Source organism: Bos mutus, chromosome 21, assembly GCF_027580195.1.
Source record: "Bos mutus isolate GX-2022 chromosome 21, NWIPB_WYAK_1.1, whole genome shotgun sequence".
Classification (NCBI taxonomy): Eukaryota; Metazoa; Chordata; class Mammalia; order Artiodactyla; family Bovidae; genus Bos; species Bos mutus.
Genome location: NC_091637.1, coordinates 66619579 through 66646965, shown reverse-complemented (window position 1 = coordinate 66646965; position 27387 = coordinate 66619579). Strand labels below are relative to the sequence as shown.

The window sequence follows — 27387 nt, the reverse complement described above, 5'->3', positions numbered from 1 at the left end:
AGGCTACCGTAATTTTGTCTCCTGAGATGTCTCACATAGGATTCGGTTCTGGAAGATGCATATAATTTTTGGTAAAAACACTTATTTTCCTTCCAGAGATAGTTATTCCTTGTGTAAAAATATACAAAACTAGTCACTAAGTGTGGTAAACAGCTTAAACGAATTTTGGATAAGAGAAGATTACCTGTGAAAAGATTTAACTTTTTTTTTTTTTTTTTTTTTAACACCACAGTACTCCTTGCAACTCAGAGACTTTGTCAGATTGGACTTGGATCATTTAGTATTCAGCTCTGTACAGTTGTTATGAACACTGATGTTGTTTAGGTGGAGAAAGTTTAGGAGCTTAAATAACATGTCCTGTTGGTCTCAGGACGTGTGCTAGAAATTTTTTTTTAGAACCGTGACATAAATTTGTTTTTCTGTTGTTTTCAGTTGTATGAGTTTAAGAATAAATAACACTCCTGTTAACCAAGAATTCCACACACTTGCGCCCAGACAGGAGAGTCCACGACATATGCACAGACCACCAGTACAGAGTATAAAGAGGGTTACACGGTGGTGTTGGGAAAGCCTTCTTGGAAGCAGTAGATTCTGCTTTATTCAGCCTGGGTCAGCGCTCAGGGGCTCTTCCTCAGGGCCGGGCAGGGAGTGGCCCTTAGCAGAGCAGAGCGGAGCAGGCAGTGCCGTGGGGCCGGGCGGGGCTTGATGCAGCAAGGCAGGCGGGGCCCAGGACACCTCCCTGGGCGTGGGCTCACCCTGGGAGGAGAGTCGAGGTGGGGGGCACAGTGAGTCTTCTCTGGTGAGCCTGCGATCACACACGAGTATAGGGACCCGAGTCTGGAGACACTGAGCTCATGGTCTCCGTCCATGGCTCTCGTAATTCTCCTGATAATCCTCAGTCCTGCATTATCCCTAATTTGCCATTGAGGAAGCCGGGGCTCGGATCACACATCCTGCAACACCAGTGGGGCATCTAAGTCTTAGCTCAAGTGCATGCTGTCAGTCACTGTCTGCTTCATCTCAGTAATTTTTTTTTTTTTTGGCTGCACTGGGTCTTTGTTGCAGTGCACAAGCTCTCTGGTCATGGCAGGCAGTGGCTCAGTTTCCCCTCGGCACGTGGGATCTTAGTTCCCCAACCCAGGACTGAATCCACGTCCCCTGCACTGGAAGGTAGATCCTTAACTAGGGAAATCCCAGTAGTTTCCTTAAATATCCCTAATACCTTGTGAATGAATGAATGAATGAGTCAGGGACCCACACAGGCTCTGCTGTGCCCTCTTCACCCCTCAGTGTACGACTCTTCCCCAGAGTGGGGAGCACTGTGTGACCTGCATCACACGTTAGTTAATGCCCGGGTTTTTTTTCAAAGTTTATTTTTTTCATGTGTATACAATTTGGTGTTTTTTTCTTTTTTTTATATTCACAGAGTTGTACAACCATCACCACTGCCTAATTCTAGAACATTTTCATCACCCCTCAGAGAAACGCTATACCCATTAGTAGTCACTCCCCATCCCCCTGCCCCTGGCCCTCGGCAGCTAGTAGTCTACTTTCTGTCTCCATGGGTTTGCCTGTTCCAGGCATTTCATATAAATGGAATCATAAAACACGTGGTTTTTGAAACTGGCTTCTTTCACTTAGCATAACATTTGTAGGAGTCATCAATGTTGTAGTGTATATCAACATTTCTTTTTTATGGCTTACTAATATTCCGTTGTATGGACAGACCACATTTATCCAATTAAAGAAACAGAAAAGAAATTTTCCTTATAATATGATAAAGAGGCACAAACTTTCAGTTACAAAATAAATGAGTCACGGGTATGAAATGAACAGTATGGGAAATATAGTCAGTAATTATGTGTAATTATGTATTCTAAGCAGAGAAGGCAATGGCACCCCACTCCAGTACTCTTGCCTGGAAAATCCCATGGATGGAGGAGCCTGGTAGGCTGCAGTCCATGGGGTCGCTAAGAGTCGGACACGACTGAGCGACTTCACTTTCACTTCTCACTTTCATGCATTGGAGAAGGAAATGGCAACCCACTCCAGTGTTCTTGCCTGGAGAATCCCAGGGACTGGGGAGCCTGGTGGACTGCCGTCTATGGGGTCACACACAGTCGGACACGACTGAAGCGACTTAGCAGCAGTGTGTATCCTAAGAGTTCTCATCACAGGGAAAAGTACATTTTAAAAAATTTGTTTAATGTCCTGTCTGTATGAGATGATTGTTGTCACTCACCTGTTAAGTCATGTCCTACTCTTTGCAAACCCCTAGACTGCAGCATGCCAGGCTCCTCTCTCTACTGTTTCCCGTAGTTTGCTCAGATTCATGTCCTTGAGTTGGTAATGCCATCCAACCATCTTATCCTCTGTCATTCCCTTCTCCTCCTGCCTTCAATCTTTCCCAGCATCAGGATCTTCTCCAATGACTCAGTTCTTCGTATCAGGTGGCCAAAGTACTGGAGCTTCAGCTTCAGCATCAGTCCTTCCAATATTCAGGACTGATTTCCTTTAGGATTGACTGGTTTGATCTCCTTTCAGTGCACGGGACTCTCAGGAGTCTGCTCCAACACCACAGTTCAAAAGCATCAGTTCTTCGGCGCTCAGCCTTCTTTATGGTCTAACTCTCACATCCATACGTAACTACTGGAAAAAACATAGCTTTAAGGACCTTTGTCAGCAAAGTGATGTCTCAGCGGTTTAATACACTGTCTAGGTTTATCATAACTTTCCTTCCAAGGAGCAAGTGTCTTTTAACTTCATGGCTGCAGTTACCATCTGCAGTGATTTTGGAGCCCAAGAAAAGAAAGTCTGTCACTGAGATGTCCATGAGATGATGGATATTTACTAAACCTGTTACAGTCATCATTTCACACTGTATGTAAGTCCGATCATTACTCTCTGCACCTTAAACTTGAAAAGATTTTAAAAAAGGATTTACTCTTAACATCTTGCATATATAATGTACAGCAATGTTAGTTATATTTATAATGTTGTACATTGCACCAGAGTACTTATTCATCTTAGGACTGGAAGCATACATTTTTAGTTTTGATGAAGCCTAATTAAAATTTTAAAATATTTTCTCACTTGTGCTTTCAAAAATTCATTGCCTAATCCAAGGTCACAGAGGTTTATAGCATTTTTTCCCTAAGAGGTTGATAGTTTTAGCTCTTACTTTAGGTTTTTGACCCACTCTTAGCATCCTTAGTTGGTTTTCGTCTTTGGTCTGAGGTAGGAGTACAGTTGTTTTCCTGCGTGTGGTTGTCCACTGTCCTGCACCATTGGTTGAAGAGACTTCTTTCAACCCTTTGAGTTTTCTTGAAGTTGTGTCTGTTTTGAGCTTCATACAATGAAATTGAGTATTTTGTGTCTGACGTGTGTCTTTTTTTAAAAATCATAGTGTGTGCTTTATTTTTGGCTGTGCTGGGTCTTCCTTGATGCTCTCAGGCCTTCTCTGGTTGGAGCGGGGCGGGGGGGGCTGCTCCCCAGTGGCGGCCCCTGGGCTCCTGGCAGTGACTTCTCACCGTGGAGCACGGGCTCTAGGTGTGCAGGCTTCGGTAGCTGCGGTGCCCGGGCTCTAGAGCCCAGGCTCAGGAGTCATGGCACACCGGCTTAGCTGCTCCGTGACATATGGGATCTTCCCAAGGCGGGGATCAAACCCGTGTCTCCTGCATTGACAAGCGGGTTTTTTTTTTTTTTTTTTTTTACCAATGAGCCACCAGGGAAGCCCTGTGTCTGACTTCTTGAGCGTCCCGCTCTGCCTTCGAGGTACATCAGTGCTGTGTGCCGCAGCGGGTCACTCTTTCTTCTTGATGAGAAGTATTGCACTGCAGGAATAGGATTATTGTATATTATATATTATAAATAATATAATATTGTTAAATCATTATTATTATAGTAACAACCTGTTATCACAGATTATTCTCCATTCCCCTGTTAGCGGACATCTGGGTTGCTTTCAGTTTTTGAGGGTTATAAATAAAGCTGCTGTGGAAATTCTTGTATCTTTTTGGTAGATGTAACTAACTAGGTCATAGGGTATGTTAACTTAAGAGATACACAAATGGGGGAATGGAAGGACAATAAATCAAATACTCTGTTTAGAGGATAGTGAAAGAATTGTTTACTTGGATTACCAGTTTTCAAAGAATTTGAATGAGACAGTTCGCTTTCACCTAAGATGATACTGGCTACCATTGACTGTTAGTTCCTCAGAAGCTTTACTAATCACGAAATTAGAAGCAGCTATTGCTTTCCTGTACAGAAAGAAAACCAGGCTTTTCTGAATTGCCAGCAATAGTACACAAAATTTTGATAAAATGCTACCTACTCAATGATTAAGTTAAGAACAGCAAAAATAGTGGAGTTAATTTTTTCCTTTGATTTTTAAAATTGAAAATTTTTAATGTTTATGAAACATGAAGAGTCACTTATGTGGGAAATAAAGATAAATAACAAGGGGATAAAAATGCTGTATATTTATATGAACTTGGGCTTTGTGTTTTCAGTTTTTTTTTTTTAATCAGAAGCAGATGGTATCTATCCTGCAGGTTTTAGAGACTATTTTATGAAATTCTTGAAACGTATGTAGATGTTCAGAAAGTGGTGATGATTTTATAAACTATTTGGGGTGCAAGAGAGAGTAAAAGACAAATTTAAAGTATTAAGTCAAGATTTTATGTTCTTAGGTTTCTTAAATTGAACCATGCCGTAAGTTTGATGTAATCATAACGGAATGCCAGTGGATATTTTTGGTTGCTAAAAGTTCCCCCAAATGACTGATTACTGAAAATAAGTTGCCTTCTTTTCAGTGTATCAATTTGCTGGTGATTTGCAAACTTATTATTTCACTCTTCCCACTCCTTCTTAGTTGCCCTTTTTTTCCCAGATAGTATTTTTTATCAACGTCCTTTGTTAAAGAGCAGTGTCTTCTAGGAATGTGCCAGCAAGGCTGGGAGTTGGGGGCCAGGAAGAGCGAATGAGGACTCGCTCTGGTACAGGGTTCTGGGGGTGGGAGCTTTGAGCTCCTGTGTCCTCCTGTCTCAGTCTGGCGGGCTTTGTGAATCCGACGCATCCTGGGAGGAAGAGCTGCAGACACCCCCCTCCTTGTCCTGCTCACACCTTCTTCCTGCCTGCGGGTCGCCGCCCAGTTGTCAGTGCGTGGGAGGGCGGCGGGTCTGGCTTTGTGCTGGGAAAGGGTGAGGAATCAGGGATTTCTCTTCCTGCTCCGCACAGCACTCAGCTCATTTCCTGATCCCTCTTCCTGGTGACGGCCTCGCCCTTGGAGGGCGTCTCATCCTGGGCGTGTTCCGCCTCCTGACCAGGTGACCTGCAGGGCGTCATCTGTCACCACAGGGTGCACTCGGTGCTGCCTTCTGTCTCCGTGGGTGGTGGTAATAGCTCAGTCGTGGTTCCCACACGACTCTGTGACCCTGTGAACTGTAGCCCAGACTTCTCTGTCCATGGGATTTTTCCAGGCAAGAATACTGGAGTGGGTTGCCATTTCCTTCTCTAGGGGATCTTCCCGACCCGGAGATCGAACAGGAAAAACTGAAGAAAAACAATTTGTAAAATCACTCGTTTCTCCCCCAAGGCTCTCGGGAGGGTGCCTGGGCAGGAGCCTGACGCAGGCTAGCAGGCCTATCCGGGAAGGGCACTGCCAGGCTCTGGCGCTAGCCAGAGACGCATCCTGGGCCAGAGACGCATCCTGGGCCGTTGAGTTCGTTTTAAAGAAATCGCTGTGTTCTGTGGGTTGCTATGGTGGGAGCTTGAGACATTGATCTTTGTAACCTAGAGTCATGCCAAGCCAGTGAAAATGAACTTTTTGTTTACAATCTCTGATACGTCAGTAATACTCACCCCAGCCCCATGCTGGTGGGCTAGGTGGTCATTGTGATGCCAGCACGGGTTTGGAGTAGACGGACTTTCCCCCCACTCCAAGATGAGTGGGGATATGGCCTGAGGGATCTTAGGATCCCCACCAGGAACTGGACCCCTGGCCTTGGCAGTGAGAGCACAGAGTCCTAACCACTGGATCACAGGGAGCTCCCCTCGTTCCTTAACAAAACATTTGGTGAAAATGAAGTCAGACATTTAAACTAGGCTCCCCTCCCCCCGTTTTTTTTCTTTAAAGCAGCAAGCTCTGTGGAGTTGTCTGTTCTGTATCTTCACTCCCGCTTCCCCATTCGCAGCCTAAGTTTAATCAGACTGCTGCCCCCTCAGACCTTAGTCAGGGCCGCTGGTGGCCCTTAGTTCTCAGCCTCAGGTTGGAGTCCTGGCTTCCTGCGCCCATGCTGGCCGCTCCCCCAGGCTCCCGCTGCTTCCTTCTCTTGGCCTGTCCTCCTCCTCCCAGAGCTCCCTGGGCTCCGTCCTTGCTCTCCTCCTTTGCCCCACTGACTCCCCGGGGCCTCGTCCAGGCTCCTGACCCTGATGCAGTTGGGTCCCAAGACCCCAGTTCCCACCCCCAGCCTGGTCTCTCCAGAATCCACACTTGCAGCGGCCACCTCAGAGCGCCCGCTGGACACAGCAGCTCACCCCTTGGTTCGAGCGCCTCATCCGAGGCAGCTCCCTCCTCCTGCTTGCTTAGGCCACGCCTTGGATAATTCTCCCGGACATCTAGTCCAGCAGGAAATCCTGTCGGGTCTACCTTCAGAATACAACCAGGATCCGACTGTTGAGACCACTGTCACCCTGCGAGCTGTATGTGAATCTCCCTGCCCCACCACACTCCCATTTTCCCTGCCTTTTTTTTTTTTTTAATCCAAAGGGTTTACTATTTTCTGTATCATCTACTTGTTCCTTATACGTGTTTTTTCTTTTCTGTCTTATTCCACTAAAATGTAAGCTTGATGACGTTAGGGATTTTTGTTCACAGGTGTATTCACGCCGCTTAGTGTCGTTCTCTGCAAGTAGTGGGCGCGGTCCTTTGTAAAGGCTGTTGTCCCTGCTCTGGTGATACAGTGGCTACCACCTAACCAGTAAGAACCCAAAGGGCTTTGTTTACACATCGCAAAATCAGAGTCCATTAAATAGATATTTATTAATCGCCCACCTTCTTTTCCGTTATGGCTTGTCCCAGGATGGTGAGTCTAGTTCCCTGTGCTGTACAGGAGGACCTCACTGTCTGTCCATCCTGTACGGAATAGTTTGCATTTGCTGATCCCAAGCTCCCAGGCCAGCCCTCTCCCAGCCCCTTCCCCCTTGGCAACCACAGTCTATTCTCTGTTTCCCTGATTATGTTAAATTGTGAAAACTTTTTGAGTTAAATTCTGGAATGGGGTACATTAAAGGGTAACAAAACCTAAAGCTTTTCTCCATTTATATCTGTTTTTCCAGTGTATCCCCCAAAGCCAGAAGGTAGCTTGGGTGGTCTCTTGGGGAAGATTACTAGAACTGACCCTCCTGACTCGGCCCTAGCACCTCCTAAGCTTCTAGCTGGCGCCTCGTTTTTCTTCCGCTGGATTATCTACGACACAGAAGGGCGAGACAGCGCTCCCACCAGCCCCGGAAACCTGACCGCAGGGCCCTGAGAAGACCCAGGCCTGAGGCGCTGCGCCGGCTTTGGCTTTGAGAAGCTCTCGGGTGAGGGTGCAGATCCACACTCCTCTCGCTCATAGGACACGGTGAGGCTGCCAGGCTTGTGGGGCGGCGGGCGTGGGGCTCAGCCCATACCTGCCCAGGTCTGGCGCCCACTCAGGGCTGCCGTTCAATGGCCATTCGGCCGCTGGCTCAGCCGAGGACATGCTAGGAAAGTCTGAGTCGGTGGGGTCCTGTTTCACAGTGACGCTTCCTGTAGACTTCGCCCTCTTCTCTGCCCTCTACCTGTCTTACCAAAATGAGGTCAAACAGAACAGAAAGAGAGCTAAAACTTTTATATCAGAAATTCTATTTACTGCAGAAAAAAATACAAATCTCTTGAAAGGTTTTTGTCCCATTTTCCCCATAAAGCAGAAGGGCGACGTACCCGCTGTGCTCCTTCAGGCCTGTCTGCAGCACCTGCATTTTGCTGGTCACCATACTGTGATTAATGCCGAGCCTTTGAGCAGGTCTGGGAAGCTGACAGCGGCTGAAAGCCCTGACCCAGGGGCCTATCGGTCTCTGCCTCAGGCAGAAGTTTAACTTTAGTGACCCTTTGTGTTTTAGGTTTAGAAATAGATTCTTAAACTGAAGGAAAGTAAGTCACGTGTGTGGAGATGTGAAGGTCATTACAGCAGTCAGAAGGTTCTGCCACGCCTCCCACGAGTCAGAGCTGCTGTGCTGTGTCCAGTGCGGGCAATAGAAAAGCTGATTAAAGTGGGGGGTCAGCGACGCTAGTTCCCTGGGGGTGGGGGAGGCAGAAGGGCGCTGTCGGTGGTCTGGACCTTGCGGGTGAAGTTGCCCTCCCTCCACTAACGTGGCAGCTCCGCTCCATGGCAGCACTGCTGGGTAAGGCGTGCCTGTGAGTCGCATCACACCCTTCTCCTGGAGACCATCCTCCAGGGCTGTGTAGGGCCCTCTTGGAGTACTTGGTTTGCAGGGCTGCTCAGTGGCAGTTACTGAGTGCTACCCAGGAGTCTTCTACATGTAACCTGCCTGGTAGAGCTTGTTCATAATGCGTGTACCTTCTTGGTTGGTAATATAGCTGGATTCTAGGATAATGTAGGCGGTGGCATCATTTGTTGATTTGCTGGTTGTAGTTGTTCAGTTACTAAGCCATGTCCAGCTCTGTATGACCCCATGGACTGCAGCACGCCAGGCTCCTCTGTCCTCAGTGTCTCCCGGAGCTTGCTCAAACTCATGTCCATTGAGTCGGTGTTACCATCCAACCATCTCATCCTCTGTTGCCCTCTTCTCCTTTTGCCTTCAGTCTTTCCCAGCATCAGGGTCTTTTCCAATGAGTCGGCTCTTTGCATTGGGCGGCCAAAGTATTGGAGCTTCAGCATCAGTTCTTCCAGTTGAATATTCAGGATTGATTTCTTTTAGGATTGGCTGGTTTGATCCCCTTGCAGTCCAGGGGACCTGTTGGTAAATATGACATATAAACAAAAACAAAAAGAGACGTGTCACCCAGTAGTAATGGCAGAGCTCCCGAGCAGTGAGAATGCGCCGTGTGCTGGCCCGGTGCTGACAGCTTTGTGGGTGGATTGGGTCTCACGCTCCTGTAACTCCTTGGGTGCGCACTCTTACTCTCGGTCTGCAGGGGAGGAGACAAGCTCGGGGATGCCTTGTGAGTCTGCCAGGCTCCTGCAGCGGCCTGTGCTGTTGGGGCTTCACCCCTGGACCCACAGTGGTTGGAGTTGGCCTGGCCACATGGGTGTGCATTCCACTGAGTGACGGGAGAGTGATCTTCAGCGAGCTTCCCCCTCCCCCGCCAGCTGGTTACCCACTATTCATTCTGTACTCCTGAATTTTCTTTTTCTTAAATTTAGCAGGTAGGTGGCCAGGATGACTATGGCTCAGATGGAAGGGCCTGGACGTGCACAGTCTGCATGGTCCACCCATCGAAGCATCGTGCAGTCGTCTCTTGTTCTTAGGTCACATTTTTGCAACATGTGCACAAGTGTTCCCTGCTCGTCAAAAATTAGGTTTTTGTGCAGGACCTACATTAGTACCTGTTCTTGGTAACGAAGAGAAATTCTAGGACAGTTTTCATGCTTAGGAAAAAAAGTCAGAAAGTGAAAATACTAAAGAGTGTTTGTGTTGCAGAGCACCATTTATTGAGGCAGCACCCCCAGCAGTGAGGGGGCCCCGCCAGGCTCCCTCCCCAGGAGCCCCCCAGCTCTGCAGTGTCTGTGAGTGTCTCTGCATCGTCTCTGTGGATCACTTAGCAGACGTGTCCTGAGGCGATGGCATCTCAGCTTAGGAAAGATTTCCATTCCCTTCTCCAAGGGGATCTTCCCCACCCAGGGGTTGAGCCCAGTGTCCTACATGGCAGGCAAATTCTTTACCATCTGAGCCATCGGGGAAGCCCCAGGGAAGATTTCCTGGGAGCACTCTCTTTTGGGTAGGGGGGAACCTGTGTATGACAGTTGGCTTTTTCATAACGTGGCATTGTACACTGGGATTTTTTTTTTTTTTTTTTTTAACAAAACATATATTTGTATTCACATCCTCAAGGGATCTGGCTTTAGAAAAGAGATTTGTGTTGTGAAGGTCACTCACTTTACACAGGTCTTTGCTTTGACAAAGGAACCCTAAAGGACAGGGCCGTGGCGCTCGCTCGGGGAAGACTTCGTAGTCTCAGAGTCACGGCCTCCTTGACTGGGAGCTGCAAGCAGGAAGGCAGGCAGTTCTGAGTGATGCCTGTCAGTGAGGCAGCAGGATTTTATTGCAGTGATGTCAAAGCAAGAGGGACCACATGAAGAGGAATTGAGGAAAGCAGTCCATCAACTCTGGAGTGGAGGCAAGGATGCAGGGTCACGTGACTGACCCCAGGGTCAGTCTGGGAAGGCTCGCCGCCTTCACATGACAGCAGGCAGTTGGAATGAGATTTTTCCTGGTTTTCTGTTGACTCACTGTGGCCTCCCACCCCTTCCCCACCCCTGCTTCTCAGATTTTCACTGACTCAGTCTGAACCTTACTTGTCTTCTGAGTCAGAGCATTAAAGGACTTCCTTCTCAGTCCTCTAAAATCTTACACTGCCTTAGGTTAAAATTAATGTGTGTTCACTTCACAGTATTGTAGTCCCTGATTATCAGCTTATCTGAAGAGTTCATGGTTGGAGAACTTTTATTTGGGAGTTAACAGGGTTTCTTGGAAGCTTCCACTTTCTCAGCTTCTTATGAAGTATAGTATTCTGTCATTTAACAAAAGATCATCGTTGCTACAACAAGTAAAGTCCATTTAATGTAACATAAGCACATTTTCCACAAACTCTGGGACAGGTGTGACTCCCATTGGGGTGTCGGATCTGTGCTGTGGGGACAGACTTCACTCTGTCTGGGAAGCATGAGCTCCCCGGAGCCAACGGACCTCCCCAGGATTGGGGCTGACTGTTCGCAAAGGAAGCAGAGCTGCCCCTTGCATCCTCTGCGTGTCTCCTGGCCCTTGGGCTCGTGTTTCCTCCCCAGTACGTGTACTGTTTGGACTGGGTGATCTGAGAGGCCGTTGCCAGTTCCCCGGGTGTGAGTGCCACGGGGCTCAGGCCGGGCCCGGGGGTGGGGGCCCAGCATGCCCCACCCTGCGACACCAGGCCGCCCCTCCAGGCACCCCTTCCAGTTGGTCTGCTCTTTCCTCTCTAGATAAACAAACCAGAGGGTGGGGCATCAGTTTCTCATTTCACATTTTGAGTCAATTTCAGCTAAAGTGTCTCCCTCTGCCCCAGTCCTTCCTGGTAAAGCCAGTCTCTGTTTAGAGGGAACATGGGAATCCCCGTTTTCCCTTGCAGTTGGGACCTCACATTTGCCAGTGGTTGTCGTTGCTTGGTTGATTGATTCATTGCCCTTTAGAATCATGAGAAGTTCTGTGAAAGAGTCTTAGATTGTAGAATGAAGAGAATAGGAAAATTTTTTTCCTAATCAAGGTTTAGCTGTCTAAGGGCTAAGCTTTATTCTGTCTTTTTTGCTGGAAAATATCCCAAGTTGTTGAATGTATTCTTAGAAAAAAAATAAAGGCGCTCCCAGTGGAGATGGTCACCTTTCCTGAAGACTGGTTGCTGAGGCAGCTGTGTTTGCTGGTTCCCTTGTGTTCCACTTGTGGGGGGCGGGGTACCCCTCACAGGGCCCTGCTTCGGAACACCACATTCAGGCCCGAGGCACTGAAAGGTGGGTGTCGTGGAACTGAGGGGGAGGGGCGCACGGGGTGTTGTGGGGGAGGGGCGGCGGCAAGCTCTGTTGACGGATGTTCAAGAGTCTGCAGCAGGGAAGTGCTGGGACGGTGCTGGTTTGGGAGAAGATGGTGCTGGGGGCTGGAGGGTGCATGCAGGCCAGCACCGGAGGGTGGGGTGGTGGCTTTGTCACTGCCTGATGGGGTGGGCTCTTGGGGGCGTCTCAGGCCGCAGCTGCAGGTCACCATGCGTGTGGGGTGGGGCTCCAAGTGGTGCCCACCCCAGCAGTCGCTGAGCGAGGGTCCCCACGGGCCGGCCAGCCCGTGCCCGCGGCACTGCCTCAGTGCAGGGGCCCTCCTGTGTTTGCCGGTTGCTGGCATGAGAGGAGAGGTCACCTTACTCTTTCTAAGGTTTGGAGTATTTGTGTTGTTTTACTTCAGAATCTACGGGTTCATTATTACTGTGAAAAAGCAAATGTTATCTTAAGCATTATAATGAATCTGTTTTCTTCAAGCTACCCATAATATCTGACTTTGGAGAGAATCTTAATATAAATTATGTTTAAAATGAATCCCTAATGGTGTTTTGGTTGCTGTGATTTTGCTTTGCAACCTGTCTGTTTTAAGAGTGTCATGACAAGCTGCTTGCTCCCCATTGGGCACAGCTCATAGAATCCTGGTCTTGTATTCTGAGGAGCAGCGGAGCTCTAGGCTTAGTCAGTCAGTGGAGCAGCCTTCAAAATGCTGCTGCCCGGCTCCCTCCCAGTGAGCTCCAGTTTCCTCCCAATAGGAAGCCACCCTGGGGTCAGCTGGCTGCTCTGAAGTGAGACTCTTGTTTGAAAACATGAAACAGCAGTAGACTCTTGTGAGAACAGTGCGTTTGGTCTCGTCTCTGTCTCCGACTCTGCAGCAGAGTCCATCACTGCCCCCCCCCCACTCGCCCTGGAGTCTCCCCTGCTCCGCCCACGTCGCAGGCAGTGCTCTTCCAGAGCGTGACCCGGTGCAGCATCGTCAGCCTCAACTGTGCTCCGTCTCGTGGTGGGAGGCGGCCCCCCCACCCCCGCCTGCCCCACAGCCGCACCCGCTTTCCAGATACCAGCTGATGATCTTTAAAAAGAGGTTAAATTTTTTGGAAACAGTCTCAAACTTACAGAAAAGCTGCAGATAGCGGTATAAAGAATTCCCTCAACAACTTGAGGGTGAGTTGCTTACATAACCCCCCCCGAAGGTTGAGTTGAGTGTGTGTTCCCTGGACCCCGTAGTCTGCACCCCCAGATCAGGACTGTAGCACTGCACTCCCCCAGGCCCGCCGTCCCGCCTTCTCCCGCAGCAGAGGGGCTGAGATCCCAGCCCTGCACTTCCGTCCTGTCCCTCCCTCGCTGGGGATGTGCCTGGCCTCGCCTAACTGTCACAGCTGAGCCCTCTGTAAGCCAGTCATTTCCTGGACTGTCTCCACAGCTTAGGCTTCCGTCCTGTGTCCTCGCGATTGAATTCAGGGTACAGAACTCGGTGATTCTCGTTGTGTCCCCTGGGTGGCGCAGTCTCACTCCGATCCCCGGGTCGGCGGCGTGTCGGCCAGGCTGCACTGTGAGGTCACTGTTTCTCTGTTTGATCCATTGGTATCCGTTTGGATGTACTTTATTTTATTTATTTATTTTTTTTGGATGTACTTTAAAACTGTAAATATCCCATTTCTCATCAGATTTTAAAACTTCTTGATGAATTTATTATCCATGTGTATTCCTAACCTTGTTTTATTTAATGGGCGGGATGATCTGTGACTGTTTCCATTCACTCTCATTCGAGTGCTTGCTTACTTTTGGGCACAACAGGGGGCTCCAGGCTCACCTGTGCTTGCCTGACCCAGCTCTGGAATCGACGGAGGAGCCCTTAGCTGGAGGTTCCTTAGCTGGAGAATGGTGTTTAGAAACCAAGATCTTTCCCTAATGATGCTTCTTGTTGAGGTGATGCTGCCTCCTGGCCCTCCATGGAGACAGAGCGGGGGGGTGTGTGTGTGGGGGGGTGGGTGTGGGTGTGTGTGTGTGTGGGGGGTTGTGTGTGTGTGGGGGTGTGTGTGTGGGGGGGGGTGGGGGTGGGTGTGTGTGTACAGCCATTACGTCCACACATTGAAAGCCATGAGTTCTCCCTGCTGCCTCCACTGCTAATCCAGTACTGCAGGACCTTTGTTCTCCCTTTTCTGACAGTCGTGACCCTGGCTCCCATTGTCCTGGGGCTGGTCACTGAGGGCATGAGGCTTTCCGTGTGTAACAAGCCCCCTGTCCCTGCTGTTACCATGTCCCCCGCACGGATGTCTTCCTCACCCCAGTATCACCCAGTTTGGGCTCTAAACCTGCTCCTTGTTGGGCTCTGCCCAGGGCGCACCGGAGGGAGACGGAGAGGGCTGGAGGAGGGAGAATGGCCTGGCAGCTTCCTGCCGGCTCCTCTTCCTTCCAGGGGCATTTGTGAACCCTGGGCAGAATGCTCCGCACAGCTGAGACTCCTTCCCGAGTTTCAGAGTTGAATCTGGGCTCACCTCTGCAGGGGACACCTGGCCCCCAACTTCCTCCTGGCAGGAAGTGTCTTCCGGTCGTGGGCCGCGGCCCCGGTTTGGGTGTTTTCCCACGCTTGCAGAGACCTCAGCAGCAGCTGGCCAGTGTCCCTCTCAGCTTGCGGGCCTCCAGCCCCTACAACCTGCCTTTGTGCTCAGAGACGCTGGCAGCCAGCCCCAGCCGCCGCCCACCCTCCGAGTCCCGAGTGCGGAGCCCTGTGCCCGGCCTCACCAGTCCTGCTTCTCCCCGTGGGTCTCCTGGTCCCCGGGTGTATCGGCTGCTTCCTGCTCCTGCTGTTTCATGATAATCCCATGCGCTTCCGTCTTTTTGGTTACCTAGCCACCAGCCTTGTCTGTTACGTTTTCCTCAAACACCCCCGTGGGCTCTGTCCCTAGACGCTGCCCGGTCCGGACGGCAGGGTCCCCTGGTCTCTCCGCTGACACTGGCGCCCTGTTGGAAAGGTGCCTCTTTCCCCTTTCCTTGTCTTCCTCGGTCCTGTCCCGCCAGAGCAGTTTCTGGCCTCAGTGCTGCTGTGGTTTCAGGGGTCTGCTGCTCTGGTGTGATTCTCTGTTCAGGCTCCAGCTAATGCAGTCTCAATGGTTGTTTTTTTAACCTAGCACTGTAATATTTTTACTGTGTCTTCAGAACTGTTTGAAAATATTTAGGATTCTTCAGAGATGACACTTTCCTTCTGGATTCTTTTTAGTGCTCTTTATTTTAAAAATTAGATTTTTTACCTAGTTAATTTCCTATTGCTTGAGTTTTACTTCCTTTATCTTTTCAAGCTTTCATTTGGGGTGTTTCCATGTTTCTTCCCCTGTTTATCAGGCTGGACCTTGTAAATCCGTGTTCATGCATTTCAGGGAAGTTGTTCAGAGCTGTGTAGAATGCATAAGCAGTAAAATGGTTCCATCAAGAGAGTAAGAGGACACCTTGAGGAACATCAGGTAGGACCGCTGATGCGGAAAGAAGAGACGCCGAGAAAGCCACCCGGGGCTCCTCTGCCACAAGGGCCTCCTGCACCCCTGCCTCAGCCCTCGCTGCGGATGGGTCCCTGAGGAGGAGGGGCTTTTTGCCTGTTCTATGGAAAATTTAGTCAGAGGAGCAGATGCCTTTTCTAAGGTAGCAGGGCTACCAGTGTCCCACTTTGAACTTGACTCCCCTGAATGGAAGGAAACCAGGACTTTCCCTGGTCCCCGCAGCCGCGTGGCCGCCTCCTGCCCATTTGGGAGGAGTGATGTTTCCCAGAACTCGGGATGTTTCCCTGGACCGTTTACGTGCTTATAGATAGTCACCCCTGGCAATCAAGACAGACACTTCACACCAGGTTCCGGAGTGCTCTGAGCGACAGATGAATGGTGGGTTGACTGTTGTAAGAAACCGTCTAGCCAAAAGTAGGGTTGACTATCAGATCTTTATTAAAGAGTTACAACTTTCTAAGCCCTAATAATAGGATTACAGGGAACGTGAAGTTGGTTTTATTAAAAGTAATAATTGCTATAAAATAAAAATAGCGCAATTCAGATGAAAAGAGGCAGCAGAGTGGAGGCCTGGCGTTTACCGTTGTACATCTGACAAAGCCAAAGTAGAGTGCTGGAGTACAGTTGATTCAAAAGGGTGAAGCAGATGTCATGAGATCAATGAGCAGATGTCATAAATGGATAGTTAACATCCCAGGGCATACAGCCGGATATGGGAGAACATTACCTCACCAGGCGTCAAAGAATCTTTTAATTTCAAAGGGAGACGAGGCATCATTGTGGGGTGAAAGGCAGGTTAGGAACAGGATAAAATGTTAGCACCCAGAGGAGAGTCCTGGAATTTCATCCTAAAAATTAACTTAAAATAGTTAAAAAAAAAAAAAGAAAAATCTGTGTGTATGAAAAGTTTATTGCAAATTTATTCATCATAAGGAAATAATTTTAAAGAATTAAACCTTTAACCTCTGCATTAAGTAGACACAATTTTAAGTTGTGGGTGTGTCAGCTTACTGAAATGTTATGCAACTGTTAAAATGATAGTTGAGTGGTTTAGAAACATGAAAAATGTGAGAAATTGAAGACAAAATATGAAAAATAGCTATATGAACACTTACTGTGTCTACAATCAAGGGCGGGAATGGGAACAGGGGAAGTTACAAGGATTTGCAGCACAGTTAGGGGTGGAGTTGCCTTTGACCTCCATGAACACTGCCTTTGGACCTGCGCGTTTATGACAGCGGCCAGCAGGCTGCGTGAGTCTTCGGGGTTTTTGCAGCAGAGTGCCGCGCGCCCTGCCAGGAGGAGTGTCTGCCGGGCACATGCCGCATGCGCGAGGCTCAGCTCCTTCCCAGGAGCGCCGCAGCATCGCCTTCCCAGGCTTGCTCTCCTGCTGGGGGAGGATGTGCTGGGCACGTCAGCTTTGCCGGGAGTGTCTTCTTCACGGTAAAACGAAGGTACCATGTGGTTCCCCCAGAAGATGCCGAGAGAGGTGATGGTCTTCAGTGGCTGTTGAAAGTCTGCATTTCCATGAGGATTCCTGGGAATGGATATTTTGGGTGATGTTTGAAATAAATCATGAGGCGCCATAGGGGACCTTTTAAGTTCTAGCTCAGGGGTTTTCTTTAGCCTTGCTTTTTGCCCCTACATAATTCAGACCTGGTGTGTTCTGTTCCCTAATCTCAGTGCTGATGGGTGTTTACAGTGGCGGCGGTGGTAATTTACTACCAGCAGGAGCCAAGAACCTTCTGCTGCTCTTTGTTCCTTGGATCAGCAAACCTTGCTTGTCAAACCTTGGTGGACTAAGCAGCTACTTAAGGAGAAAATAATTGAGTTAGATTAAGAATGTGGAGCTCAATTGGAAGTCCAGAAGAGATGAGATTTGCAGGATTTGGGGGGAGATAATGTAGGTGCACATGCAGTTATAACAGACAACCCAGAGAGAACCTTCATACGTGTGCCCACGTTCCCCCAGGGCAGTGCTCGTGAAGCTGTCATCGTGGAGGACCTGAAAGAGAGCTGTGGAGAACAAGTCCAGGTCGGCCGGACACAGGGCTGTAGGCCTGAGGGTGTGAGCACTGTGACAGGCCAGGCGAGGGCGGGGCGGACGGCGGTCACGCTGCGTCCTGCGTCGGTGGGCTCCCGGCCCTGGGGCTGCTCTGACAGCTCACCACCAGCTGGGGGCCCCAGAGGAGCAAGAGAGTTCCTGTTCTCCCACAGCTCTGGGGCCAGAAGTCCCAAGTCGGGGTCAGCAGGGCCGTGCTCCTTCTGCAGGCCCTTGGGGAAAGCCTGTCCCTCCCTCTCCCAGCGACTGGCAGCAGCAGCAGTTGGGGGCGCCCCTTGCTTGTCGCTGAACCCCTGGACTCTGTGCCTCCATCTTCACGTGACTCCCCTCATCATCTCTCTGGTTTAGGTTTTTTGTATGCGCCAGTCATGCTGGGTTTAGGGCCCACCCCGTTCCTGTTTGGGACCTTCTCTTAGCTTGATGACATCTGCAGAGACCGCACTTCCAAGTCAGATCACATCCACAGGTTGTTGGGGAGACACTATCTGACCCAGTCCATGTTGCACAGAAACCTGGCTCCATTTTCTTCTCCCTGAAGCGTGGGTGATCACACAGTGAACCTCGAGAATGGCGTGCGGCCCGTGTCGGGGTGCAGTGTTCCCAGCCTGCCCCCGGCACCGCCAGGGGCTCCAGCAACTCAAGGTGGTTACCGGGAGTCCCGCAGGCTGATTCTTGGCACCCAGAGCTCACGGACCTGGTCCGCTGGCCTGTGCTGCCCTGTGGGAGAGTTGAGCGTCCACAGCTTGCTCGGGGGGAGAGCCCCACTGCCCCGAGTTTCCCAGGGGGCCGTTGTTGTGATGGTGTTTGTTATGACACATGCTGAAGTGCGTGTCCAGTACGGATGCCCACCTTAGTCTGGTGTACTCGCCGACTCTCCAGCTGTCCATGACTTCTCAAGTGTTGGTGTTAGGCGCCACGTTGTGTCTGACTCTTTGCAACCCCACAGGCTGTCCATGGCATTTCCCAGGCAAGCATACTGGAGTGGGCTGCCATTTCCTTCTGTAGGGATTGAGCCCACTTCTCCTACGTTGGCAGGTGGATTCTTTACCACTGAGTTGCCAAGGGAATCCTTACAGATATATTACATGTTTTAAAAAGTATTCATTTACAAAGTAAACTGCTTCTAAGTAAAATATAACTTCTTAGAATGCCCCAATGATAAAATCTTTATCTGTTATCAACTTACTAGAGTAAACTGTTAATTTGACTTCTTTTCGTTTGTAGCAAAACCGTTCACACAACTGGTGAAGGAAATGCAGCTTCATCGAGAAGACTTTGAGATCATTAAAGTGATCGGAAGAGGCGCTTTTGGTGAGGTGAGCTGGGCTTCTTCCTCCCTCTTCCCTTCCCTCCCATCCTTCAGTTTTGCCTATCAACTGTTAGCTAGCGTTTCCAGGGTCCTGTACGTTGATTTTTGAGATGAGGTAATTTATTGGTATCATTTGGAGAGTTCTTGGTGGATAAAATCTGAAAGATAGAATTAAGGAGAAAAAAAAAAAAAAAAGGAGAAAAAAAAAAACAAAAGGTGGTGACTGGTGAATTACCCTAAATATTGTCTGGACCAGAATAGTTCTTTCTGACAGAGTAAGTTTTTAAAATTATCCATTTGTCAGCTGAAAAAAGTCTTGGCAGCCATTTTAGAAAAAAGGAACGATCGTCTCGGCAGTGCTCACTGTTGGTAGCCTGCCCGCCGCCCGTCTGTCCTTGTGGGGTTGAGTCCAGGCCTGTGTGTGTGGGGGGGGTACAGATGGGAGCAGCCTGTGCACCCGGGCCAGAGCCGCTGACCTCCTGTCTCAGCACCCAGCAGCGGGCCGGGATCCGGTGCGTTCGCAGGGGGCCCTTCACTGAACGGCAGTAATGCCGCTCCTTCAGATTTGCTTCAGTGCTCCTGGGCCGGGAGCTGTGTGTGTTGGTGAGCCAAGTGCCCTGTCACGTCCCAGCCACGCGTGTGCTCTGCTCGCCAGTGACTCTGCGTGCACGGCGTACACTTCACACTACACGCGGAAGGAAGCAGAGCAGGGTTTAATGAGATGGCTTCTTTGCCCTGGAGCTTCTCATGACTGCTGCGGACTGGCATCTGTTTTAGAAAACATCTCAGCATTTTTGATGATTCTTGCGCTGCCAGCACCTGAGGACAGCCCTGCTGTATCTGCAGGGCTTGAGTAGAATACACAGAAGGAGACAGCTGCGATGAAAACGCCTTCAGAGTACCTGCGTGAGAAAGCCTGGCCTGCTGGCATACACGTGGGTGGCTGTGTGTCGCGCTCTTTTTCTTCCGTGGAAACCCCCGGCCTCGCGTCAGGCCCCGGCCCACGCTCTGTGGGGGACCTGTCGTCCTCATACCTTCCTCTCCCCCCGAAGACCTGAGAGCAGATCTCTCCAGGCTGCAGAGGGAGGGGGAGGCCTGCCACTGGGGGCAGCTCTGACCCGGGGCGACCCCCGACCGGCTATAGGCTGGGGCGGGACGGGGACGTTGGCTGTTGCTTTCAGATACTGAGGTGTACCTCCCCATGAGATGCATAGATCTGGGTGAACGGTTCTAGTTACGACAGTCATCTGCTCCTCTGCAACCAGCTCCCCAGTGAGTATGGAGCATCCTGTTCCCGGAGAAGTCCTTCCCCTTTCTCCCCGGAGCCCCCACCTCCTGGGAGCCCTGCCCTCCCCCAGCAGGGAAAAAGAGAGCTACACGGAGAAACAGCAGATCTCTCTTCAAACTGAAACCCAGCTCAGTTCAGTATACCCTTCCACCGACTGTCTCCCCTGTGCCAGGAGCGGGGTGGTCTGCTGGGCACAGCGCTGGCCACGCAGAGCTCCACACTGACAGCAAGCCCTGTAGGGTGTCAGGGTGGGGGGCAGGAGGAGACCCCAGGGCAGGACAGGGATGGCCTTCGGGAGGAGAAAACAAAAGCACCAGGGGGGACGTTGTTGTGCCAGAAGACTTGACAGTTATCTTCAGTGCTCTTTTTTGCCAAAGAACTTAATGCAAAAGTCAGTTTCCGATTTTCATAGAAGATAACGTTGATCACTTTTCAGTTCCTCCCGGATCAAGAGAGATGCATCCTTGGAGTCCAGCCTTGGCTCCCTCTCCAGGTTTAGCAGCTTCTCTGTGAGAGGTACATCGTCAGCCCTCCTGGGCTCTGTGGCCTGGGCCCCCACACCAGCCCTCCTCACCCAGCTCCCCCGGCCAGGCGTCCTGTGTCCGTCGGCCCGCCTGTACACGGGCGCCGCCCTCACCAGCGCAGCTGGAGTTCTGGGCTCTGCGGCTCCCCTTCCCATCACCGACGTTCCTCCCAGGAGTGGTCTTGTCATCACGTGCCTGAAATGTGGCCCCGTTTCAGCTCCTCTGTCTCCAGAGCACCCAGCGGATAGTGGGAATGGGAATACCCTAATCATTGTTGTGTCCTGAGTGTTCTTCACACGTGGTTCTAATTGAATGATTGCTTCCTCGTGACAAGCCAGGGATGGGGGAGAGTCTGTGTGCAGATCCGCCTTGTGTGTGCAGCTGTACACAGATAGGTGTGTGTACCGTGCGTAGACAGGTGTGTGCACCTGTGCCTCTGACACCATGGCGGCACTGTTCAAGAGCCCTGCCTGTAGAAAGAACTTGCAGAGTCCGCTTGGAGTGGAGTATGTCCCTCTTATCTCAAAATTGTAGCAGAGCTCAGTGAAATTTCTAGGTTATTATTCAGCCAGGGCTTGGAGTCTCAGGGTGTTGGCTTGTTGCTGAGCTTTGAACACGTCTCTGTCCTCCCCTCAGTGTGGAGAAGTGGCCCGGGAGGTTCTTCCGACCCTGTACTGCAGTGGGGGCTTACTCCCCAGCTTCCGCGGTGCGGTGCCCAGGGCCATGGCTTTGGACGTGACGGCAGGTCCCTGAGGGTGACCGTGTGCTGGGCACCACAGGCCTCACATGCTTTCATGGACATGGAGAAGGTGCGAGGCTGAGTCGCAGAGCGGGGGCCTGGCCGCAGGTGGGCGGTGGGGGGCAGCGCTGACCCCTGTGCCTGACGCAAAGCCCGCGTGTCCAGCCACCCTGCGCTGCTGCCTCTTGTTCCTAGGATGACTTAAAGAAGCAGAGCTGTGAAAGCTTTGTTTAGAAACAGGTTCAAATTAAGAGAACAGCTGTGTGCATAGAGCGGTTCAGAGACCGGTCCAGCCCTTTACTCAGATACCGTTTTGTTGGCGTTTCATCTCATTTTCTTGATCGTGGCATAGCTGTGCTGCTCTCGCCTGCGCTCCCTCCCCCTCCTCCCCTGCCTCTGTGCGCGTGTACTTTATCAGAACCGTCCTGGGTGCTCTCTGAAAGCTTTCTGTGCCCCGGCAGGGCTCCTCTCGAGAGCCGCGCTCTCTTGTGGTCTGCGTGTCGTTCCTGGTAAGGTCTGGGTCGTCACTGATGCTTGTCGTTTTCAGAATCGCGTTCTTTTTCTCAAAGGTCAGCAGCTCTGCCTTGCTTACCAGGTTAAACTGTTTCTGTACTAAGTACTAGCAGGTTTTTTTCCTCCACTTAATATCTTACCCACCCAGATTATAGCTGATTCCCAGGAAGAAATAGACACTCCTCAGATGATGACAGCGTGTGCTCAGAGTTCCTGTCCTTAGACGTGTTGGAGAGCCCACTAAATGTTCATTTGTTGTTGTTCTTAATTTATTCAGAATTGTAGTGAGTTTGGTCAGTGATTTCTGAATCGGCAGCGGACAGACAGCCGCTTAGGTGTGGTGTGAGGGGAGCGGCCCTTGGAGTGGCGGTGACGAGGTGAAGGGGGTGAGGGCCAGAGGGTGGTTGTGGGCACTCATGCGGAGGGGACCCTGGCTGGGAGCCCAGCCGTGCAGGGCACGTACCTCCGACCCTCTGCAGGCTCTGGGAGGATTATATCTAATTGTGACCATTGTGCTAAGACAGTCCTTCCCAGCACTCACCTGTGGGAATGAGGCTCTGCACCTCAGATGGCACACCTGTGACGGTATTAGAAGGAGCCATCATCTAGGACTGGAGAGGGCGAGCTGAGGGAGAGGGTCTGCTGCTCCGCACAGCCCGGGCACAGGCGGTGTTCTGTGCATGTCACCCCTGTGGCCGCTGCGATGATGTTGCTGTGTGGTGGTGATTAGAAAGCAGGGGAATAAGTGGTTTGCTTTTGTAACTCTCTGTCCTATCCCTGTGTGTGGCAGTCCTTGGCAGCAGAGCCCAGGTGCAGGGGTCAGTATCACTGCTTATGGTTTTGTGATGGGGACTTAGGGCAACGAGTGAGTGATTTGTTTATATAGGGTAGGAGGCGCCGTACGACGGTGCAGACCTCACACCTCATGTGCAGCAATGGAAGGGTTCATTTCAGATTTGATGGGACCAGGAGAAGGCACTGGCGCCCACTCCAGTACTCTCACCCGGAAAACCCATGGACGGAGGAGCATGGTGGGCTGCGGTCCATGGGGTCGCTAGGAGTCGGACACGACTGAGCGACTTCACTTTCACTTCTCACTTTCATGTGTTGGAGAAGGAAACGGCAACCCACTCCAGTGTTCTTGCCTGGAGAATCCCAGGGACGGGGGAGCCTGGTGGGCTGCCGTCTCTGGGGTCGCACAGAGTCGGACAGGACTGAAGCGACTTAGCAGCAGCAGCAGCAGCAGCAGTCCAAGAGGACTTCCTGGACGAGGTGGCATTTGAGTTGTACCTTGACGAATATGGCTGACAGCCAGCATGTTGAGGGCTAATACCTATGTTCCTAAACCACCCTGAGCCGTGTTGAGCGTGTCGAGTCTTGATTCACACGGCAGGCTTAGGACAGTCCTGCTGTTGTCCATTTCCTAGTTGTAGAAACTGAGGCACAAAGAAGTGAATCTGCCCAGCTTACACTTTGGAGCTCCCTGTAGGAAAAGAGCAAATTAGCCGAGACGGTGGTGCTCAGGCTATCTTGTCCCACAGCCTCTCACCCTCGTTTTGTAAATACATGGTTATGTAACAGCTGAGACCACATACAGCACCGCACGTGCGTGTCGCGACATACCTCATGGGCCACTTTTGTTCTGTAAACGTGTATAAGCTCCACCTGAAAAGCCCTTGGAGCTACATGATGGTCTGCGGTAGGGCTGCTGCACCAGCCCAGAGAGAGCACCAGCTGCTCTGCCCAGTGCGTCTTGCCCACACTGGGTTCAGTGAACAGTGAGATATAGGAAGACATCCCCTACCCCAGTTACTCACTGCCCTTGTGAAGAAAAAATCCCAGAGGCAAGTCCTGGCATGTGCAGGGCTGGCCATAGGACTGAGAGGTGGAGGGGGGTGGGTGTGCCGGGAGATGAAGCCCCAGAATGCAGGAGGGGAGCTTGGGAGCCCCTGACAGAATGCAAAGCCATCGCTGTGTAAATGTGCAGACCCCAGAGAGAGGCCAGCAGACCACGTGCTCTGGTGCTTCAGCTCCGAAGTGATGGGGGCTGAGCCGGCGACGGAGGTCATTCAGGCCGCATGTGGCTAGAACCGACTTTCTTTTTAATCAATTTATTTTTATTTTTGTTTACACTGGACCTTTTTTGCTGCTCGGGCTTTCTCTAGCTGCGAGAGAACAGGGGCTGTCTTGGGTGTGGTGCTCAGACTTCTGCGGTGGCCTCCCCTGTGGCCGAGCACGGGGCGTGGGCTCTGGGGTTTCGCATCGGGCTGTAGTTGCCCCGAGGCACATGCAGCCTTCCCAGGCCGGGGATTGTCCCCGGCGTTGGCAGGTGGGGTCTTACCCGTTGTGTCACCAGGGAAGTCCTAGAATCGAGTTTTGATGCTTAAAAGGGCAAATCTTCACTTAAATAGAAAATTTTACTTTCCTTAACAGCTCATTTTCCAGGGTTTCCAGGCAGTTAAGTTTTCTCTGTAATTAATGAAATGTGCTGCTGACCTTTTGTGCTTCGTTAACTGAATTTTTGTTGAACTCACATTTGTATGACAGGTTGCTGTTGTCAAAATGAAGAACACTGAACGAATATACGCCATGAAAATCCTTAACAAGTGGGAAATGCTGAAAAGAGCAGAGGTAAGTGAGGCGCCTTAAATAAATCCATAAACAGGCAGTTTCTATGTCAGGAAAGGTCTGACGGAGCCCAGATGGTGAGAACCACAGTCCTTGCACATCTGGACCTTCCTTCTTTCTGTCTGTCCTTCCTTCTGTCTGTCCGTCCTTCCCTTCTTGACAAGAGCTGCTGCTTTCTGTCAGCAGGCCCTCAGCCTCTCCCACCCATCCCTCTCGGTGTCGGCTCTGGCCAGGTGCCTCTCTCTTGAGAGCCCCCTTGGGTGTGTCTGCGGGGGCAGCAGTCCAGTGGTTAGGACTCCCAAGCTTCCACTGCACAGAGCGTGGGTTCAGTCCCTGTCAGGGAGCTGAGATGTCACGGGCCTGATGCAGCCAGGAAAAAACCCTCAGGCATCTTATCTCAGTTCTGCTACCGGTGCAGAAGGATTCTTGAATCTGGGAATGTTTTGCCCTCCCTCCTCTAGAGGAGGGAAGGTTATAAATAAAAGTAGGTGACCACTGCAGGGCAGCCTGTTTCTTTTCCTTGTCCACCTGGGTGGCGGCTGTTTCATGCCCCTGGCCTCACTCTCCCCGCCCCGCCCCCATCCCCCCCCCAGGCCGCTGCTGCCCTTTGTCTGCCCCGGGCACTCCCCTCCAGAACCACCCCCTCCTCCTCTGGAAATTCCTTCTCATCCCGTCACTCTGATGCCTCCTGGTAACTCCAGGTGGCCCCTTTGCTGTTTTCATGGATGTTTACCTGCTGATGCTAGTGGCCACGCCGTGTGGACAGTACACACGAGGCTCTCCTGAGCGCAGGCCGTCCCTCCTCCCTCACCAGTGCTCCCGCCTCAGCTCCCTGCTGGCCACCCAGCTCTGTCCTTTTAAACCACATGCTGCTTCTCCCCTCCCCTGTCCACACTCGTGTCCTCTTTCCATCTGCAGCTGGACCCGTCACACGGCCTTACACGTGTCATTGTTCAAACGTGTGTTGTCACCAGTGTCAGGGTCACCCGACTCGAAATGCAGGCGTCCCGTGACTCGGCCTTCTCTGCCCCCTTCTTGGCCCCACCCTGTCCACTCCGCGTCCCCCCCCCGGCCCCACCCTGTCCACTCCTCGTCCCCCCATTTACCCTGTCCACTCTCGTCCCCCAGCCCCACCCTGTCCACTCTGCGTCCCCCTCCCTGGCCCCACCCTGTCCACTCTGCGTCCCCCCCCCCTGGCCCCACCCTGTCCACTCTGCGTCCCCCCCTCCCTGGCCCCACCCTGTCCACTCTGCGTCCCCCCCCTCCCTGGCCCCACCCTGTCCACTCTGCATCCTCCCCCCTGGCCCCACCCTGTCCGCTCCACGTCCCCCCCCCCGCCCCACCCCGTCCACTCCTCGTCCCCCTCCCCTCCCTGGCCCTACCCTGTCCACTCCTCGTCCCCCTCCCCTCCCGGCCCCGCCCCGTCCACTCCACGTCCTTCCCCCAGCCCCGCCCCATCCACTGCGTGTCTCCCCTCTCCGTCTTTATCCATCACCAACGGCCCCAGCAGCCCTTCTTCCTGTCATCGCTGGCAGGTCAGTGAACACAGGAAAGTCACTGGAGCATTTCTCAGGGGAAAAGATACTGTTACATGAAAGTTTGGGGACTGAATAAAGTACTCGGGGAAAGAAATACTAGTAGCAAATTCTATTGAAGTTTAAGTTTTTACGGAAGGGATTGACTTATGAAAGAAGCTAGTTGGGCCACATGTAATGTAACTTGTTACGTTAATCTCTAGTGACGTATGTGTAAGGTAAACATTAAAAATTATAAAAGCTTTAGGCGTAGATGACTCACCTTATCACACTGGTCATGGTGCGTGAGCACATTTACAGAGTTGAATATTGCTTTCTAAATTTAAACCTGGTTACACAGAACCTGTAATTGGCATACTGTGCACCAAGTCCAAGTGTGAGCTGGGCTGAATCTCACGTGTTGGCCCTGGAAGGGGCGTGTGGAGGGGTGGGTGCGAGCCCCCTGCGGGGAGGTGACTTCTCAGCAGCCCCAACACACTTGGGGTGGGGCCACGGGGGCAGGAGAGAGCAGAGATCCCGCTGCTGCTGTGGGAGCCCTCACGGGGAGACGCCATGCGCCTGGTCCCTGCGTCCTGGGGGGTGGGGGGTGGGGCCGTGGTCTCGGAGCCAGCGTCCACTCAGAGCCTCCGTCCACTGCAGGCCTGAAGGGCGGGGGCTGTGGCCTCAGAGCCAGCGTCCACTCAAAGCCTCCGTCCACTGCAGGCCTGGAGGGCAGGGGCCATAGCCTCGGAGCCAGCGTCTGCCCAGAGCCTCCGTCCACTGCAGGCCTGGAGGGCGGGAGCCGTGGCCTCAGAGCCTGCGTCTGCTCAGAGCCTCTGTCCACTCAGCCTGCATCCGCTCAGAGCCTCCGTCCACTGCAGGGCGGGGGCCGTGGCCTCGGAGCCAGCGTCCACTCAGAGCCTCCGTCCACTGCAGGCCTGGAGGGTGGAGGCCGTGGCCTCAGAGCCTGCGTCTGCTCAGAGCCTCTGTCCACTCAGCCTGCATCCGCTCAGAGCCTCCGTCCACTGCAGGGCGGGGGCCGTGGCCTCGGAGCCAGCGTCCACTCAGAGCCTCCGTCCACTGCAGGCCTGGAGGGTGGAGGCCATGGCCTCAGAGCCTGCGTCTGCTCAGAGCCTCTGTCCACTGCAGGGCGGGGGCCGTGGCCTCGGAGCCTGCGTCTGCTCGGGGCTGCGCCCTGCAGGCGCCATCCCAGTGGACACAGCCTGGCTTTCTCCCCACTTCACAGACGGCCTGTTTCCGGGAAGAGCGAGACGTGCTGGTGAACGGGGACTGTCAGTGGATCACCACGCTGCACTACGCCTTCCAGGACGAGAACTACCTGGTAAGTGTGGGCCCCGAGGGCCCCGGCCCGTGACGTCATGCCAGGGGTTCTGACTCTTGTGTGCCAGCACTGAGAATGAGCAAGGCTCTCTGGGACTGTCACTGCCCAAACGTGCATCTGACGATAAAACCGAGGGTTGGTTGCAATGTGATCATGCAGGTGAACTTCTTCCCTCTGATCATTAGATAGCG

The 27387-nt window shown here is 51.9% G+C and overlaps 1 protein-coding gene across 2 annotated transcripts in view; it reads left to right on the top strand.

Annotated features, from left to right (window-relative positions):
• The window catches only part of CDC42BPB (CDC42 binding protein kinase beta), a 99202-nt gene that overhangs the window by 25037 nt on the left and 46778 nt on the right, over positions 1–27387 (top strand). For both annotated transcript variants that reach the window (XR_011461580.1, XM_070358024.1), the window contains exons 2-4: positions 18564–18655; positions 24260–24343; positions 27101–27196. Coding sequence is in view for 1 of the 2 variants with exons in the window: in XM_070358024.1 (XP_070214125.1) it covers positions 18564–18655; positions 24260–24343; positions 27101–27196 (272 nt within the window). In the remaining variant the exon portion in view is untranslated. The remainder of the gene's footprint in view (positions 1–18563; positions 18656–24259; positions 24344–27100; positions 27197–27387) is intronic.